Below are 18,214 nucleotides of genomic sequence, written 5' to 3'. Positions count from 1 at the left end.
ACATTTTCAACAATAAATTTGAGTTTGTGAATGAAAAAAAAACAAATGACCTCTCACTCTTCAACAACAGTGATAGCATCGGAACAACAAAATGACAACAACAAGAAGGCTGATGTTGATCAACAACAACAAGAATTAACGCAAAATATAAACAACTTTTTAAAATGTATGTGCTCTTGTTATACATTTTGAATTGATCATTGTTCTAATTCATAATTTTGTTATTGTTGTTATAATTTTATTATTATTATCTACGACAACAATGATGCCTCTTTTTACTATTTTCTACATTGAATATCCATGTCAATTTAATGTACAATTCACAGTTTACTCAATGTTCTCGCCTTCATCCATCATCTCAAACCAGATTCCTCTGCAAATGGAATCCGATGAAGAGGATGATGAACTACTCAAACATTTTGCTGCCAAGAAACAAAAGTATGAAAAATCCAAAATGTCCAAGTTGGCTAAAAAGCGATACAAAAACAAATTGGCTATTGAATCCGATGAAGATGAGGACTCTGATGACGATGAAGACTCGAATATATTTAATGAGGATCATGATGATTCATCTGAAAATTCTAAAAAGAGAAAACGAAAAGATGACAAGGATTCAAACTCATCGATGAAATTCTCCAAAGTTGTTGATGTTTTTGATGATGGTGAGGCCGATAGTGATGAACCCTCTTCATCCTCCCGAAATTCTAAAAAACAAATCAAGAAGGCAATTTCAGAAAAACTAAAACATCAATCGAAATTGAGCCATATGAAACATGGCGATAAAATTGCAAAGGAAGAGAAGATGCAATCAGCCATGACTAAAATTGTTAAAGGTAGAGATGATAATGATGTGAGAGTTTTGCAATCCAAGTTAAAGAAACAAGAACAGCTTGCCAAAAGGAAACAAAAACAGAAAAAGCAACAAACAAACTCATCTTCTTCGGAAAGAAAGAGAGCTGGTTTTGAGGGAAGAAGTAATGGAAAGATTAATGATATTCAAAATCTTCAGAAATTAAAACAAAAGGTGCGATAAATTGTCGCGAATTCCCTTGTCTGCTGCAATAAACTCGATCATCATGATGCCATGCCTCTTTCTGCAATCATTCTGAGTTTTTACAAATTCAAACAAAAATGATAAAGACCACAACCAGGAATTTATTTGGTGGTAATTGTCGGTCCAGGACTGCAAAAATTTCGGAATACATAAAACTCACCAACAAATACTGTATCAAAATAAGGGCGTGTTCGTATCATGCAACAATAGGTTGTTCCTCTTCAGTGCCATCAGAAAAAGATAAATCAAATAATGAAAGGAATAATTTTCTGTCATCACAAATTCAAGAAAATAACGACCAATCAAGTCTTGAAGATCATATCGACAAGTTGGAACACAAATTAAAATCATTACCACATTTATTTGTAGAAAAATTAACTGGAAATCCGCAAAGTCTGCAAGAGTGGAACGAACGTCTTAAAATTGGAGCTGAGAAGCTTAAAACACGGCAAGAATTGCGAAAAACAAAAGGAAGAGGTCACTTGTATTTTGTCTACTTTTTAGTGTCATTTGTACCAACCTATTTGTTTTTAGAATTTATGTTGTGGTATCAAGACAAGAGAATTGAAAGAAAACTTCGAATTCTTTCTCAAGGAATGCAACATGAAGCTACTTATGCTCTTTATAATTTGTCTCTTTATGCAGACAAACCTCCCAAAGACATTCGAGAGAGTCGAGCTCTCAGTAGAGAAAAGTTTTACTCAAACAGAGAGCTGGCCAGATTGAACTTTGAAAAACTTTCCTATCAAAAGAAATTAGTGGAATTCAGAGAGCAACATTCAGGTAAAGAAAAAACTGAACGATAAGGCTCTTTCGAAACAGAGTAAACAACCCTAACATTTGTTTATGGTTCCATGAATTTACAACTTCTTGGAAGTTTCTCTACACAAAGCCAAAATCTTCTCAGCTCGTTCCTTCTTGATTTGCTCATACTTGGCAGCATTCAATTGGAGATATCTGTCCATTGCTCTTTGTGAAAGAGTTGGTTTCAATTCAAAGAATTCTTGTAAAATGTCCTTGTAGTCCTCACCATAGTAAGCAGTTAAAGTATGTTCGTCCAATTCAACAGTATCAACTCCTTGAATACATCTGGTAAAATCGAGTGTCTTTTCCTTTGGGATGATGTCCATAGTTTTATATTGTTTGTTAAGAACTTCGTTGGCAACGGTAATAAATTCTGGAGTGATTTTATATGGACGAATAGCACTCAAGAGAGAAATCAATCTGTCCTCATAGGAACCAATATTCCAGAGAGATTGAAGTGGAGAGGCAGCCTTGAAAGCTTCTTTGCTGGTATCATAGGCCTTTGGAGTTTGGGCAACAACAGCATATGATCTCTTGGTAGTGTTGTTACAAATGAGCTTTGATGATTTCTATTGAATATAGATTATTAAAGTTCATATCAATAGAAGGATGATGATTGGAAAAGAACAACAATTTTCATCGGATATCAATTTGTCGGTGGTTAAATTATCATCATCATAGTCGATAATATTCAGGAGAAACGTCAAAAATCAGGATTCACAACAAATCCATAATTCATGTCATCAAATAATAATAATATTCATTGCGATGATGTTTCCAATAACAACAAGAGTCAAAACCTACTATTGTAGCAACTCGATTCAACATTTTTTTAAATAACAAAAATATTTTACAAACAAGTTTCTGCAGCAGGATTGAGATATGAGCAACCAACAACAAACCAACTCTTCGGGAGATTATTCCTCTCAATTCGAACAATCTATCAATGAAACAGTGGATGAATTGAAGAGTAAAATGAATTTATTGGAAGAGAAAGTCAAAGATGTTCTTCAATTTGCCGACACTCTTCAACAAGTGGAAGATTTGGAATTTAGTGAATGTGAGAGATTGAAGATATTCTCAATTATCAACAAACAATTTCCTTTGGATCCACCGAATTCATCATCCACCATTAATTCTACTACTTCGGCCAATCTTCATCAAGAAGAAGAAGGAGCACAAGATGGCACTGGAGGAAACACCAACATCTAACGGATTATTGTCGTTTCTTTAGCAATGCTTCATATGCCTTCATTCTGTTTTCAACATCATCTCCCGTGTTGAGAAAAGGATCTAGTTTGCTTTCGTGTTTCATAATGAATAATTTAATTCGGAAGAGAACTCTCCTCAAAAAATCAACAGGTTCTCTCTGTTCAAACAAGTCTTCAAGAGATCCTGTATAACCAGGTGGTCTCGTTTGATACTTTTGAAAATACTCATTATTTGCGAGAAAGCGTTGTCGTTTTCTTCTTGAAGTTTCGAATTGATGCCACTCCCATCTCAAATACTCTTTATGATAGCAAGTAATAAATCCTAACAAAGAAAGAGGCAATAGATATTTAACGTAGGGTGAACGGAAGTTGATATTGTACCATTTCCGAGAAATTGTAGTGGGTGTTGTGGTTGAAGATGAAGAGTGAGAAGGATGGTGCTGAAAGAGAGAAATGTCCTTCATTTTTGTTTGAGGATGACAAGATGATGAGTTTCCATGTCTTTGTTTTAATTTCCACAACGCTGATTAGAATTTACCAATCTTCATTGGTGGAATCACCATAATTACGAAACGATTCATCACATGACTCTCCACCCCTTGCAAATTTGAACTTTTCTTTGAGAACACTGAAAACGTCAAATGCCTCTTTTCCAGGAAGTGGTTTCTGAGGAATGACTCTTTCTGTGGCCTTAGATAGCTTAATTCCCTTTCTTATGCTCTCAAGCAAATCTGCCATAGTGTCATTTCTGACAGTTTGATCTCTTGGCGAGACTGCTTGCTTCTGGTGTGAACTCGCAGATGACTTATTACTGACTCCTGCTAATTCAGAAATTTTGGTACCAAGGGCATTTGATGCAAGGGTAATAGAAGTAAGAGGAGGTGGAGGAATTGACAAAGAATTAATTGTTACCACAGGTTGTATCGATGACATTGACGGAGGAGGAGGAATTTGATGTTGAGGTATCATTGGAGGGGGCGGTATCACAGCAGCATTTGAAGGGACATTTGTGTGAGAGTCTTGCTGTGATAATACGGACAGTACGTTGACAATACGCTCAGAGGGTGGTTGAGAGAGTTCTTGAGAAGGAGAGGTTTTCAGGTTAGACAACTCGCTCAATGGAGATTCATTAGAGTCAATTCTTGCTCCACTTCTAGACTTTGGTATTGATGGCAATGGCTTTCGCCTTACTTCTGCTTTGGGTGGAGAAGAAACAGTCGTAGTTGTTAAAAGAGTTTTTTGACTTGCGGATCTCATCACTGAGTGAATCTTTGTTTTCTTAGCTGGAGCTATGTTGTGGCATCCTGTAATGACAATCTTTTGTGATTCTGACAGTTGTGTACTGCTACTGCAACTGCCTTCCCGTTTTTGTACAAGTTGTTTGAGACCATTGTTTTTATCTAGATGTTTCCATGCCTTTTTGATCTTTTTCACTTTTTTCTCAGGAACAATCACGTCACCAACTTGCAAGGATTTCCTTGAAGATCCTAAGGATCGAGCCTTATTATGGTTTTTGGTTTCATTCTTCATTTGACGAACATAATTTTCCTTCCAAGAAGCATAGATACCTTCTGGATGTGAATAGTTTTGAGAAATAGAAGCATGGGCATATCCAGGTTTCAAAATTAAATCTTCGATAGGTTTGAAATTTGGATTATCAGGACATCTCAAGTATTGTTCATACCATCCGTCAGTCATGGTGCTTGGATTGAAACGACCTTGATCAGGTTCTTGATTTCTCACAGAATAATTTTCATGAGAAGGTTTTTCTTGATCGTTGGGCAGTACATGGTCAAAGTCAATACCCTCAAGTTTGCTTCTCAGCTCTTGATACTTGTCATGCACAGCACATACTCTCTTAAAAGTTTGATCAGTAAGCGAAGTGATGTTCGCGATGGCCACTTGAGAGGCAATTGACAGTTTTCTTAAATTTGACAACATGCCTAATAATGTGGTAAGGTAAAGACACTGATTGGTAGTTTGTATGTCCAATTTGACTTTTTCGTTTCTGTTGTTTTGATGGGCAATGTCTGATGTAGTCAATGCTTTGAGAGATGCGTTTTTTGAGCTTGCTGAAGATGTTATGGAAAAATTTGAAGAGGTTGCCACCGAAGAATTACTTCCCGAAGCTTGATGACTCTCGTTGGTGGAAGGAGCATCGTTATTGTGTTGCTTTATGGTCGTCGTTGTACAAGAAGAAACAACACTACCGTTACTACTACACGCACTGCTGGAATGAGTTTGAGAATTGATGTCCGTTGTGGATGGTTGATGGTCTTTTTCCAAAAGACTTTTTCTCACCTTTTCAAACACATCATCGCCATATAACCTCTTCCCCAATGCTTGAGAGTTTTCGAGGAAATAGGACGTGATGAGAGACATTTTTTTGTAAAGTTTGATGTACATAATATTTTACAACTCCTTCTTGAGAAATCCCCGCCAAAATTGTAAACGGGCCAAAGATCTTCAACCACTCTTTTCAAGTCATGTTGAAATATTTCAGAAATTTATACATATTTTGATGATAATACAAGACAGTTGAGAAATCACTGCTATGTGGTTGGTCATTGGTTGTGCAAGTATCTTCCATTCGAAGGGTGCTTTTTAATTTTTAAGGAAATCGCCCATGAAGCTTGTAATATTCTCAACATCTTCATTCAACTTGTTATTTTCCTCTGTTAGTTGCTTAATTCGTGCTTTAAGTTCGATATTCTCTTCCAACAACATCCTTTTGCTTCTAATTATCTCTTGGAGACCAGTCCAAATCTTTCCTACCCTTTGTTGGACCCAATCAGACAATACAAGTACAGCCCCTTCTTTCCATCCAATGTTTTCAAGTGGAGAGACCTTATTCTTCTTGTCTCTTTCTTGAATGCATTCCTTACCCATCTCAATTTCGTACTCTATTTCATCTAATGCAACTGTCAGGTCAATGAAATTTATTCAATGGTGAATCTGTCATTGGTAAATCTTTGGATTCCACTACTTTTGATTAAAGTAGTAGTTGAATGGAGATGGATTTTGGAGATGCTGGTTTTCATATGCCACGAATAGAGAATGCATAGATTCATGACAGGGCTGCTGCTGTGAAAAAGACTCCACGGACCCAACTTTAGAACAAGTAGCATTTCTCTTCTTTGTTTGTTGAATGAATTCCTTGTCTTCCTCTCTTTCATAGTTGGTTTCCATTGAGTCTTTCTTGATGCCCTTTGACCCAATACAATCAAAAGGTAATCCCTCTTCAGCCACATACATCACCCCACGATTAGACTCTTTTTGAACGATGCTCTTCTTCCAGGGATTATGTTCAGTATTGGGTATGATACATAATCCAATTTTCAAATGACTTGTTGGACCTTCTGGTTTGAATTTCAAGAGTCCCTTGTAAGGTAATGCGTGTTCAAGAGGTCTCTCTCTTTTCCCAAACCAAACTTTTCCTGATTGAGGATCTTCATACGCATGATAGATAGGGTTTTGTTCTTTGGAAGAAGGAATGAATTTTTTGTGAAATTCATCATCCATGAATTTGAGAGTGGTGTTTCGTCTTCCTGCCTTTCCCTCTTTAGATAGATATCCGAAACATTGTTCGATAGAGGGAGGAAAATCATCATCACCAGGGAAATTATCAATTTCCATCGACTTGCTTTGGTTGATCTTAATGCTGGTATTCTTCCTTGACTCTTTGGTTGACTCGAGAAGGATTTTTCTAAATTCCTCTTCTGCATGAGGTTTCATAAATGTAATTTTTCGAGAAAATCGAATGACTTTCTTGTCGGGAGAAAGCTTGAGATTTTCTGACTTGGAGATTGGAGGGTTGACCGAAATGATGATGGTGGAGATGTTTGTAACAAAGCACCAGAAGGAGGAGACAATATTTCTTTCGAAAAGGATGTGATGGGATCATTGTACAAACTTGAGATCGTTGTTGTTCCTGGTGGAGGGACTGATCGGCTTGACCAACAACACCAACCGATACAGAAGAAGAGAAACTATGTGAGACACCGCTGACTCGCTGTTTGTGGAGGGAAACCTTTTTATGTTTATCCATTTTTTCGATAGTAATCTTTAGATAAAAAAATTTAGAGATTAAAATGCAAGAAATTTTGAAATCTTCGGAAAATGTTCTTTTGGGTGTTGTAAATTACATATATCTACAATTTATCATACCTAATCCTACATTGAGATATATAAGAATTACCGTATATTTTGATATATCCCCTTATCACCTCCTCCTTGCATGAACATTAAAAGATGTTTTTCACTAATTATTTTAATAGATCCTAATACTAATCATAGAATGTGCTTCTTTAAAGAAAAAAATTAAAAAGAACAAGAAGGCTCTTATCTACACAACTAAAGCTCATAGTCACAGTTTTTTCGTACAGCAGAAAAACATTCATTGAGGTAATTTAAACAGATCGGATTCTAGGATTGGATTGACTGAAAGTTCAAAAATAATCGCTCGAGCAACCCGATCCAATCCGTCGAACCTGGTTCATTAAATTACCTCGTTGGATGGGTGCCCTCTTGATCACTTGTTTATACCTTCAACTTGAAGATGATGAAAATTGATTCTTCCAAAATTGATTGAGTTTCGCTTTCAAAAAAAATGCGAGCAATTATAAGAACTCATACATCATCCTCCTCTTTGATGCTCGCGAGTTCACGGTGCTTATTACTCGAAAGCACTATCCAGAAAACCTCAAAAAACAGAAATGTAATGAGGATGCACTATACAAATTCCGATCCGTTAAAACAGAAAACATGCAATTCAAACCAAATGATGATCAACTATGACATGATGATGAGAAGAGAATTTTCAAACATGATGATCGGAGCAAAGACACTCGCAAGTTCGGGTTGGGATTGGAAAAAGAGAGCCGCTATTCAACGAATGGCTGATCACAAAAAGGAAGAAATGGACAAAACGAGAAGAATTCAATTTGAGGTTGATACCTTTAGAAACAAGAAACACTTAGAGATTCATTCCATCACAGATAAATTGAGTATTAAATTAATATTTCCAAGTATGCATGTTTACGATAGAGTCAAGGACGCATTAACGTCAACCTTCCACGTGGAAAAGATGTATCAGCCACATCACCATCATCAGAATGAATCAGAAGAACAAATTCTTTCTATGACTCGATCTAATGATGAAATTTTGATTGATAGTGAGGAACAAGTGATAGAAGCTATTCAAGATCGTCCAAAACCAAATACTTTGTCTCAAATTCCACCAGTTTTATATTTTTCATATTTTGATTATGATGAAATTTTAAAGTTTTTCACAGAAAATTTTGATGACATTCCATTGGAGCCAATACCAAACTTTGTTTTTGAGGTTTTAGATCATTATGACATGATGGTGAAGGCATTTAAGGCACGACAAAAAAGAAACAAAAGCGAATACGATCTCTCCTTAAAACTTCCAACTAAAATGTACAGTAGCATTTTGCCTTTTCAAAAAGAAGGCATCGAATTTGGAATATCCAGAGATGGTCGAGTGCTGCTTTGGTAAGTTGAAATTGATGTTGTGTTATATTTTATATATTATATTAAAAATTGCTTGATGATTGCCCAATACTCAATTAGCGATGAAATGGGATTAGGAAAGACATTGCAAGCATTAGGAATTTCATGCTTTTATTCGAAAGATTGGCCAATACTTATTGTCGGACCTTGTAGTCTTCATAATAACTGGAAAAAAGAGCTGACAACATGGATAGACATGGATTGGGTGAAGAAAACTGTTGGCGATACTTTTAACATTCAGGGCGAAAGTTTGGAGAAATATATTGCCATTGTTGATAGCACTCAAAATTTGCTGAAATTGATTGACGAGACGACAGTTCAGCCAAAGAAGTATTTGGCATTTATCATTTCTTACGACTTGATATCAAAGAATTCCAGTTTTGATGCCAAAATTAATGAATGGTTGTCTAAATTTTCTTTAATTATTGGTGATGAGTCTCATATGATTAAGAATGATGATTCAAAAAGAGCAAAGCATATTCTACCTCTATTGAAAACTTCCAAAAGAGTAATTTTAATATCTGGAACAGCTTCCCCAAGTAGACCAATCGAGCTATTCACTCAAATGAAAGCTCTTTTATCTGGACAAAAAGGAAAAGCAACGCTTTTGAAAAAGACTCAATTCGGTGAACGATATTGTGATTTGAAAAGTACTTATTTCACAGGAGCTGATTACAGAGGAAGCAAAAGATTGTCAGAACTACACGTTCTCTTAAGTAGGTCTGTGATGATAAGAAGATTGAAGCGTGATGTACTATCTCAATTACCACCAAAAAGACGTTTCTTGACCTATTTAAATTTACCAGAAGAAGATATTGGACCTCACAGGTTAAACTTTGAAAGCTTTAAAAAAAGAAAGAAAGGAATACTCGATCCGAATGACTCTGAAGTGTTACAGAAATACAATCTCACTGCTGTTGCTAAACAGAGAACAATTGGATTGTTCTCAAGAAAGTATTTAAGGAAAGGAAGCAAGTTTTTAATTTTTGCTCATCACAGAGCTGTTCTCGACACGATCGAAGAACATATTCGAGATGAAATTCAACTTATTCAAGCAGAAGAAGGAAAGACATACAAGTTTGTGAGAATTGATGGAGAGACACCTGTCGATCAACGACATGATATTTCACAACAATTCAGAGATGATCCAGATGTAAAGGTTGCCATTTTGAGTATTGCTGTAGCGGGTGTTGGATTGAATTTTGTGCCATGTCAAACTGTTGTGTTTGGAGAATTGACTTGGAATAGCGGGTCTTTAGTTCAGTGTGAAGACAGGGCTCACAGAATTGGACAGAAATCTACAGTTGATATTCACTATTTGATTGCTAGAAATACCCTTGATGAGTATATATGGGAATTGTTGTCCCATAAAATTGATGTTGTTTCTGAGACTTTGAATGGTGAGAAAGAACTTTCTGAAGAACATCATATTACTAAGGGAAGTAAGGAAATTATTGATATTTAGAAATGTCATCCACTCTCTTTTCGAAATTTCACTGCTGACAGTATATCCACTCAAAATTAAAGCACTTGGCAAGTTTTATTTACAACGATCCTCTAATTGCTTGTATTGTGTGTTCACTTGATGGACAAGAGTCTGAAAAGAATAGATTTCGTTTGTTGATGCTTCATCGTTGACAAGTTTGCCTCCTTGTGCATACGTTCTGAGATGTTGGTAACACTCTTTTTGAAAAGTCTCATCATTTCTGTCCCACACAAGATTGCTCAGGAAGAACAGGGTTGATTTCACAACCTCCTCGTTTTTCGAATGTGTTTGTTTAAAAGTTATATCCAAAATATCCCTATTCAAGAGATATCGCTTCATTTCATTTCTACATCCAGCCATAATATTGGCAAAAACGTAATAAATTTCCGAAGTGAAAGAAGGATCCAGTGAACCATTAGTGGTAAGATGATGAAGCAGTGTTACTACCAACTCTTGACATACATTGGCAGACAAAATTTCATGTTCAACTTCGTTTGTTTCTCCAAATATTAAATTTCTAATGCAGCTCAAAACTCCAACTTTAAACTCAACTTGAGTTTGGCTTAAATCGCATTCATTTGGCAATATCAGGTTAACCATTTTAGAAATTGGGAAGTGTTCAATGAACTTCTTCTTTAGGGGAAATTCAGCCCTGTAGAGAATATTCCTTGCAAGTGTAATCATACTTGTTCTAATTATTGATGAATTGGAGGCATTTTGACAAAACTCTGATATCGTTTCAAGCAATTTTTGATTATTGTGAACAAAATCTTTCACTGTTTCCAAGTCCAGAGCTAAATTATGGAGTGTTTGGATTGCCAGCTTTCGTATGGTTATTTCCAAGCCGCTGTAGTGGCATATGAAGTGGCACAGGATTGAAAGCAAATTACCAGAAGAGGATACCAAAGTTGATCGGAGTTGCTTCTGTGCTCTTGAGAGGACTTTGATGCAAGATAATGCAGCTTCAACCAGTGGCGTTGAAAGTTGAGGATTTTTCTCCAAGTCCAAACATGAGAGTAATATGCTTTTGATAAAGAAAGGTGACTCAATCATTTGTGAACGAGCTTCCTCATTGTTAGAACATAACATGGTAATAGTTTGAAAAAGCTCGAGGCCCGCAGTAATATTTCCGAATTTGCTGTCGCCACCAGCATCTGCTTGCATCTTTTGTGAAATACTAATCAGTTTGGAAATAAATTTAGCAGAAACAAAATCTGATTGGATTTCCTCGTCACATTCCATACAAAGACACATTGATAGAAGTACTCTTTTAAAACTTTGCAAAGAAAGAGCAGGAGATGACTCAGAAATATCGTTCAATATCTTTGAAAATTCTGGTACTAAGCTTGTGGAGATATCTTGATGAGAAATTTTGCCTAAAGTGGAATTAAGTTTCTGCAGTAGTAACACACAATCGATAGCACTCAGCTTGATTTCTAATTTTTCATGGAAGCAAAATCCTGTCAATAATTCAAGGTATGAATTTTCATTACAAATAAAGTCTGCAATATCCTTGCTCTTAGTGAAGAAAAGTATTTTACAAATGGCATCTAAAATTACCTCGTGAGAGGTTGAAGAAAATCTAGAGTGAAGCAATCTGAATAATTGAGGCAAAATTTTTTCTCCGTATGTAGAGTAGTGTTGAGCACGTTGCTCTGAAGAAAAACAAAATCTTATGACACACGCTGCCATTTCATTTACAGTTTGGTTTGGACAGCTCAACAGTTCAATTAAAAGAGGCATGTTCTTTGTAGTGGTTAACGAAAATATTTTGAACATCAAAGGTAATTTACGATAATATCGAGATCATGTACTCTGAATATGAATTGAGAATGTTCAACCTACCTTGACAATTTCAAAATCTGCATTCTGGGTTCCTAAATTATTTGAAGATATTACACTTTGAATGTCTTTAGAGAAAATGTTAAACAAGCTTCTGGCGACCGTTTCTGTCAGTTTCTTAGTGTAATTGAAGGAGCTGAGGTGACGAGAGAGAAAATTTAATGTAGGCTCCGTTTGAATGATGAGAGAAATTAGTTCGTTACAATGGGCTAAACTCCCAATAGTGGCTGCGCTCTGAATAAGCAGATCTTCGTCTTTAGAATTTTGTAGAATATCCACAAGGCTTTTAGGAAATTGAAATTATACAAAGAAGGCAATTGTCGGAATTGATGTAAAATGTGTTCAGCAACAAATTCAAAAGACAAACGTACATTGGTAACACACCCATTTCAGCAACTAACTGCTTCTTTTTTGGGTTTCCAATCACTAGATTTTTCAAACTTTTCAAAGCGCTAACTTTAGTATATCCCGATGGTGATGATGGTTTCACGGTTAATTTGATCATTGAATCGTTGTCCTCCCTATTGTTGATAAATCCTTCCGTAATATTACTACCACTGTACCTATTACTATCACTCAAAACACCACGATTACGATCATTGGTACCATCACATAAGGCTTGAATTAATTCCGACGGCTGTTTGAAAGGATACATGTTGATCGGTTTTTTTGTATTTTTTTACAAACACAAAGAATTCAATACCAGCTGTTTCGTTTCTCTCCAAAACAAGGAGACCATGATGTTGTTGTTGTTGTTGCTTTGTTTTTATCGAGTACTCGTTTAATATACTTTCTCTCAACGAACCACTCACTCATTGGGAGCAGCAGCTTTAAAACCGCAAAAAATTTAATGAACCCTTTCATCTCTCTCTTCCGAGAAAATTTCATCAAGAGATAAACTCACTACTGGATGAGTCTTTTGGAGCATTATATCAAGTTGGCATTCAAAGGAGGTGAAGATGCCAAGTTAGAGAGTGCCAAAGTGTTTTTTAAATTTTCGGAACAGAGTATGTTTGATGATGAGGATTTGTTGGCTAATCCTGACGATGATGAAATTGTTTAATAATATTTGAAAAACAACATCAAATCCAAAAACCAACGAAAACAACCCTTTTTGTTGTATATTCATTCATACATCTTATCCCGACAACGATAATGATCGAAATTTAAAAAACAACAATTCTGAAACTTCTCAATAACAGATGACTCAAAATTAGGACTCTTACTGGAGGCTGTAGATGCCTTGATACACTTAATGACCACCGAAGATCATATTGAAATTGTAAAATACTCACTCCTCACTTTTATGAATATTTGCAAAGAGAAAAAGTATCTGCCGAGTATTTGTGATAAATCGTGTTTTAAGGGACTGGCACGAACATTATGTAATCACAATATGAACATTCAATTACTTGCTGTACGATGTGTGAGGTTGTTGGCTCAACATCCAGCATGTGGGAAAACATTTGCAACCGATGGAGGGCTTCTTCCAATGCTTTTCCTACTCAAACCTGACCAAGATGCAGATCTTGTCATTGAGGTTTGTAAGGCACTCTCAGTCGCTCAAATGAGAGGTAAGTTTTTGTAGAGAACTTTCCTTTAAAGGCTGACCACAAATTTGTATGATAAAAATCAATCACATGAAAGGCGATTGTGCCGCTAGAATTGTTGAGGTGTGGGGACTTCAAAAATTGGGTCAACTTATCGAACAATATATCCACGAAAATAACGAAAAGAGTGTCTCGATTGTGTCACACGTGACTGAGGTTTTTGCAAATTTTTCTAGCTTTCCTAAGATTGCTATTTGCATGATGAATACTGAAAAATTACGATTAGTGGAATTATTGCGCATGCTGTTGGGGTCATCTAATGTTTCTGTTGTTGCCAAGAGAGCTGCGGCCAAAACATGCCTTAATATAATCAACAATGAAAACATCAATGGACAAGTCATGCTCAATCGTGATTTTATAATTTTCATCATGCAAAGGCACTCAGAAAAAGATTTTTTGATCAAGCACACTTTGGCTAAAACTCTCGACAATGCAATCACACAATATTCGGAAGATGCAGTGCAAAGAATAATTGAGGAAAATATGGACGTTGGATTTATAGAATGGATGATTAAATCAGTTGGTTGTGATCATATTCAAGTCATGGTTTTAAAACTGTTTATCAGCAGAAAATGGATTTGCCACGAAAAAAGTCATTTATTTTCATTAACATTTGTACCCACTCTTATTCAAACTATCAAGGAAACAATATCAACAAGCGTTAAGAGAATGTGTGATGAGGCTCTTTATCATTTCTCAGGTATTGACAGATTCAAGAAAGAAATTGTGGATGCGAGAGGAGGAGAAATATTAATTCCCGCTCTCACTTTCAAAGATGTTGATTCTAAATATTGGTGCGTGAGAACACTAGCCAGAATTATTCGATCAAAGGAGTTTGCCACTCAGTTCGTAAAACAATTTTCAGTGGTAAGACCTGCAGTCAACTGTTTCTTGATGACTCATCCTCACAGCACTGATCAAGTGGAAGATTTCATTTTCATGAGTACATTGTCTATTTTGTCTAATATATCAGAAACAAGAGAATTTAGGATTTATTTTGTCCAATCAGGCGCAATTAACAAGCTGCTTGACATACTGGAAGATCCAAACACGGTGCCATTGAAAATGATACAATGTCTAATCATTGTCATTTCTTATGTCAACAGTGGTAGGTAATTATAATTTTAGCTGTTTTTACCATTCAAACAACAATACTCTTTCCTTAAACACAGCAAACAAAGAGAGCTCTGGAAATGCCAATCTGAAACTAGTACCCGAGAAGAAATTATGTAAGGTTGTGGAGAATATAACCTCTCGAAATTTTTCACTTTCTGCCAAAGTTATTGAACTCATATCTGCTTATTCTCAACATTGTATGTTTTCACTAGTTTCAATCATACTATTAATTATTTTCTTGTGCCAAATATATAGCCAACTCGCCAATTCAGAATTTTTGGAACATTCTGTACAACAAGTGCCTCACTGTGGTGCGTTGCAATGAGAATTACAATTCATATCTTTATCAACGAATTACATGCTTCACTACTCTTACATCCATCTTAACAAAAGACTATGTATGGTATAATTTGGACTTGACCATGATCGCTTCACATTATCTCGCAATTTTTACCAATAGTAATTTATTGAGCCATTTGAAAAGGATTTCAGCGAAAGGTCTTTGCATGATTGGAGAGAAAAGTCCATTAACTCTTTCGAGTTTATTGCCCTCCTATGCTCGAAAGCTTCAACTTGTTCACAAGGATCATTCCTTTACTGAAAAAACAAATTTCAGCGATTGCTCTTCCTTTTGCCAATTCTTGCAGCGATTTCTTCAATATTTTGAGCTTGAAAAGCAAAGAAAACTTCGAAAATATTTGCTCTTTTCTAGAATTCAACGATTTCTAACTTTCTTATTACATTTTGTAAGAGAGAACAAGGAAAATGAACTATTTGTCGAAAAGGTATGTCTTTGACTCATCCAAAGATGTGATCGATCAATATGTATCTAATGAACAAAACAACACGCTAGTTGATTCGACAAGGGAGTGAAAATTGGGAAGATGAACAATCTCGTAGAAGACGAATGCTCCTCCAGAATCCCATGTTGCACTATAGACCAAAAATTCACCATCATCATTATGACATGGACAAGAATACGTCCACAAATAGTACATCTTGTTCGAATGAATTCATTCCTTATCAACCTACTTCCACAGATAGTCGCATTAGACTTTCAGAATTCATCTCACAAAGAGAATATGCAGCCCTGAATGAATCACAAAACAAAGATTCAAACGCCAAAAAAGATGACACCACTGATTTATTTAAGAAGTTGGGAGGAAGTGGAACTTTTGCAAATACTGTGGTCTATAATAAGAAAATTCACAAAAAACAAAAATTGGTCATTGAACAGAACAATAAGGGACCAACATCCTTGCTAGATCAATGGGAAGAAGAGTACAGCAACAAAATACCACCACGACCGGCCTCTGCCAATGTCTCACGAAATTCTATCACGACCACAGAATCCCTCATGAAGAAACCTCAACGTAAAGTGGTGCAAGATTTAGACCCAGAATTAGTGAGAAAATACTTGAAAAGAAGTGAGCTTATGGGCATTGTGAAACCCAACACTCTTCCGCCATCGAAAATTGTTTCACAATATAGGTATCGATAAGGAGTTGAAGTATACTGGGAAGATTTAATGGTGGTTCTAAAATGATATATGAACAGAGTTGGAGTTACAGCTGTCTGTGTATTTAGATGTGATAGATTGTGAGTGATGATTGATTTACAAGGCTTGTTGTTCAAAATGCAAACAACGGGCATGGCTAAATCAGTTCATTCCTTCTCGAATAACTCATGAATATTTTGCAATGCATACTGGGGTTGTCCTCTGTATTTCATAAAGTATCCCTGAAGTTGAGCTGGAGTAATATTTTCCTTTGTGAAACTTGTTAATTTTTCAGAAAATTGTTGTGCCATCTTGTCTTCATATCCCATTTCGTCCTGATAAAAGTTTTGAAAGAGCTTTCGAACTTGTGATGGATCAGCATAGCCAATAGTAAATTTTCTATCAACTCTTCCAGGTCGAACAAGGGCTGGATTCAATTTTTCAGGATGATTGGTTGTTAGGAACAGTATTCGACCTTCTTGAGCACTAAGTCCATCAATAGAATTTAATAATCCACTCACTGAAATGTGTTGATTCTCATTGTCGTGTTTCAGTGGATGATCCAAAGTTTGGTCAACTGCGGATTGACATGAATCAACGTCCTCCATGAGAACGATAGAATTTTGAGGAACCTTATGAAGAAGTCTGGATAATTTTTCGTCATTCAATTGATTACTGCTAACGTTAAGAATATAAATGTCCATTCCTAGCTCTCCAGCGAGTGCCAAGACAGTACTTGACTTGCCCGTTCCTGGTGGGCCTACAATAATTTTAAAAAAAAGAATAAATCAACACATGTGACAATTCATGCATTTTGATCATGTCGAGTAAATTCAACAAGACTTACCCTGTAGTAAAATACCTCTTCTGTACGGAATTCCTCTGTTGTAATAAAACGAAGAACCCTCAACAAATGACTTTACATCTGACATGATGTCGTCCAATATATTTCCTTGAAGCACTAAAGAATTAAGTGGTCGTTTTGGCTTTCTGGTCAATTCTTCCCAATCGTAACAATCCAAGCTTGGAGAATAGACGACTGTCTTGTCTTTCTTGTGTTCCTTGAATAATTTTCTCGCTTCTTCAACAAGGTCAGTCAGCAATTTCTTATCTCTTGAAAGGATTGTTAATTTGAGAGATTCTCTGATAGGCTTATTTTTGTCACCATTTTGTTCACTTTTTTGAATTAGTAACCACATCAATTTTCCCTTATACATGAAAAAATGTCGTTCTCCATGTGCTGGAACATACAGAACTGGCCGATCTTCATATGGAGCATTCTCACCTTGAGAAGCCATCAGTGCGCCGAAAACTCCAAATAATCCTCCCAATACATTTGAAATAGCCCTATTATCAGCTGAAAGAACAGACAAATGTCTACAATTTTGTGTGTATGAATGTTGAGCAAAATATGACATTAACCAATGATAAGCTTCATCTTCTTGTTCAACTGATAAGTGAAGAGTTGATTCTCTTTCAACTATTGGAAATATCACTTCAGACATTAGTTCGTAAGTTAAATAAAACGCTCCTGCTGCAAGTGCCCACTTCCACCATTTGATATTTAAATTATTGAGTGATTGATTAGCAGTATTCATCTTTTGGTCATTATTATTACTAGAAGAATTATTTCTATAAGTATGATGATAATTTTCTCTACTGGATGATTGGTTGAGCCAATGAGTGATCACTTGTAAATCATTCATCTTGCAGTTACCATTTCTATGATTGCAATCATGATTCAATAAATTATAATTTAATTTATACTTTCGGGCTTCCCGTAAATTCATCATCATCGAAAACCCAGAGCTCATTGCATTACGACCCGAAACAATGGACCGTTGCAACAACATTTTTTTTTCTCAAAAAGCTGCCCGCATATGGCCGAGTGGTTTTTCTGGAACTGTGGCAGCCAACTGGTCCAGCGTTCGAATCCCAGGGGTTGCTGCTGTTATCGTGAGCAGTTTAAACACCTTTACTTCCGGGGTGCCTGCTAGGAAGTCACTACGTATCTTACGTTCGGCTTGTAAATAATGTACATAAAACCATCGAACAACG

The 18,214-nt window shown here is 36.0% G+C and overlaps 11 protein-coding genes across 11 annotated transcripts; 5 read left to right on the top strand and 6 right to left on the bottom strand.

The window, feature by feature from the left end:
• Nucleotides 1–45: 45 nt before the first annotated feature.
• FDP41_003859 (uncharacterized protein) lies at nucleotides 46–1,033 on the top strand (the record flags this gene model as incomplete). The annotated part of the gene is made up of 2 exons (XM_044707209.1): nucleotides 46–166; nucleotides 327–1,033. The coding sequence occupies 2 exons, from the start codon at nucleotides 46–48 to the stop codon at nucleotides 1,031–1,033; spliced, it is 828 nt and encodes a 275-aa protein (XP_044561919.1).
• A 98-nt stretch (nucleotides 1,034–1,131) lies between these two features.
• FDP41_003858 (uncharacterized protein) lies at nucleotides 1,132–1,860 on the top strand (the record flags this gene model as incomplete). The annotated part of the gene is made up of 1 exon (XM_044707208.1): nucleotides 1,132–1,860. One exon carries the CDS (start codon nucleotides 1,132–1,134, stop codon nucleotides 1,858–1,860), a length of 729 nt encoding a protein of 242 aa, XP_044561918.1.
• Nucleotides 1,861–1,914: 54 nt separating this feature from the next.
• On the bottom strand, nucleotides 1,915–2,686 carry FDP41_003857 (uncharacterized protein; the record flags this gene model as incomplete). Its single annotated transcript, XM_044707207.1, has 2 exons — nucleotides 1,915–2,427; nucleotides 2,663–2,686. 2 exons carry the CDS (start codon nucleotides 2,684–2,686, stop codon nucleotides 1,915–1,917), a joined length of 537 nt encoding a protein of 178 aa, XP_044561917.1.
• Nucleotides 2,687–2,740: 54 nt separating this feature from the next.
• Nucleotides 2,741–3,070, top strand: FDP41_003856 (uncharacterized protein; the record flags this gene model as incomplete). The annotated part of the gene is made up of 1 exon (XM_044707206.1): nucleotides 2,741–3,070. One exon carries the CDS (start codon nucleotides 2,741–2,743, stop codon nucleotides 3,068–3,070), a length of 330 nt encoding a protein of 109 aa, XP_044561916.1.
• Nucleotides 3,071–3,074: 4 nt separating this feature from the next.
• On the bottom strand, nucleotides 3,075–3,533 carry FDP41_003855 (uncharacterized protein; the record flags this gene model as incomplete). The annotated part of the gene is made up of 1 exon (XM_044707205.1): nucleotides 3,075–3,533. The coding sequence occupies one exon, from the start codon at nucleotides 3,531–3,533 to the stop codon at nucleotides 3,075–3,077; it is 459 nt and encodes a 152-aa protein (XP_044561915.1).
• Nucleotides 3,534–3,603: 70 nt separating this feature from the next.
• Nucleotides 3,604–5,451, bottom strand: FDP41_003854 (uncharacterized protein; the record flags this gene model as incomplete). The annotated part of the gene is made up of 1 exon (XM_044707204.1): nucleotides 3,604–5,451. One exon carries the CDS (start codon nucleotides 5,449–5,451, stop codon nucleotides 3,604–3,606), a length of 1,848 nt encoding a protein of 615 aa, XP_044561914.1.
• A 600-nt stretch (nucleotides 5,452–6,051) lies between these two features.
• FDP41_003853 (uncharacterized protein) lies at nucleotides 6,052–6,804 on the bottom strand (the record flags this gene model as incomplete). Its single annotated transcript, XM_044707203.1, has 1 exon — nucleotides 6,052–6,804. One exon carries the CDS (start codon nucleotides 6,802–6,804, stop codon nucleotides 6,052–6,054), a length of 753 nt encoding a protein of 250 aa, XP_044561913.1.
• Nucleotides 6,805–7,678: 874 nt separating this feature from the next.
• On the top strand, nucleotides 7,679–10,069 carry FDP41_003852 (uncharacterized protein; the record flags this gene model as incomplete). The annotated part of the gene is made up of 2 exons (XM_044707202.1): nucleotides 7,679–8,586; nucleotides 8,665–10,069. 2 exons carry the CDS (start codon nucleotides 7,679–7,681, stop codon nucleotides 10,067–10,069), a joined length of 2,313 nt encoding a protein of 770 aa, XP_044561912.1.
• A 75-nt stretch (nucleotides 10,070–10,144) lies between these two features.
• FDP41_003851 (uncharacterized protein) lies at nucleotides 10,145–12,587 on the bottom strand (the record flags this gene model as incomplete). The annotated part of the gene is made up of 3 exons (XM_044707201.1): nucleotides 10,145–11,836; nucleotides 11,936–12,215; nucleotides 12,304–12,587. The coding sequence occupies 3 exons, from the start codon at nucleotides 12,585–12,587 to the stop codon at nucleotides 10,145–10,147; spliced, it is 2,256 nt and encodes a 751-aa protein (XP_044561911.1).
• A 255-nt stretch (nucleotides 12,588–12,842) lies between these two features.
• On the top strand, nucleotides 12,843–16,159 carry FDP41_003850 (uncharacterized protein; the record flags this gene model as incomplete). The annotated part of the gene is made up of 6 exons (XM_044707200.1): nucleotides 12,843–12,939; nucleotides 13,135–13,506; nucleotides 13,580–14,650; nucleotides 14,715–14,855; nucleotides 14,914–15,443; nucleotides 15,512–16,159. 6 exons carry the CDS (start codon nucleotides 12,843–12,845, stop codon nucleotides 16,157–16,159), a joined length of 2,859 nt encoding a protein of 952 aa, XP_044561910.1.
• A 164-nt stretch (nucleotides 16,160–16,323) lies between these two features.
• Nucleotides 16,324–18,009, bottom strand: FDP41_003849 (uncharacterized protein; the record flags this gene model as incomplete). The annotated part of the gene is made up of 2 exons (XM_044707198.1): nucleotides 16,324–16,916; nucleotides 17,004–18,009. 2 exons carry the CDS (start codon nucleotides 18,007–18,009, stop codon nucleotides 16,324–16,326), a joined length of 1,599 nt encoding a protein of 532 aa, XP_044561909.1.
• Between the last annotated feature and the right edge of the window lie 205 nt (nucleotides 18,010–18,214).

Source organism: Naegleria fowleri (genome assembly GCF_008403515.1).
Source record: "Naegleria fowleri strain ATCC 30894 chromosome Unknown tig35, whole genome shotgun sequence".
NCBI classification, from domain to species: domain Eukaryota; phylum Heterolobosea; class Eutetramitea; order Acrasida; family Naegleriidae; genus Naegleria; species Naegleria fowleri.
The sequence above is the reverse complement of the archived record's forward strand: the minus strand, read 5'-3'. Positions and strand labels throughout refer to the sequence as shown.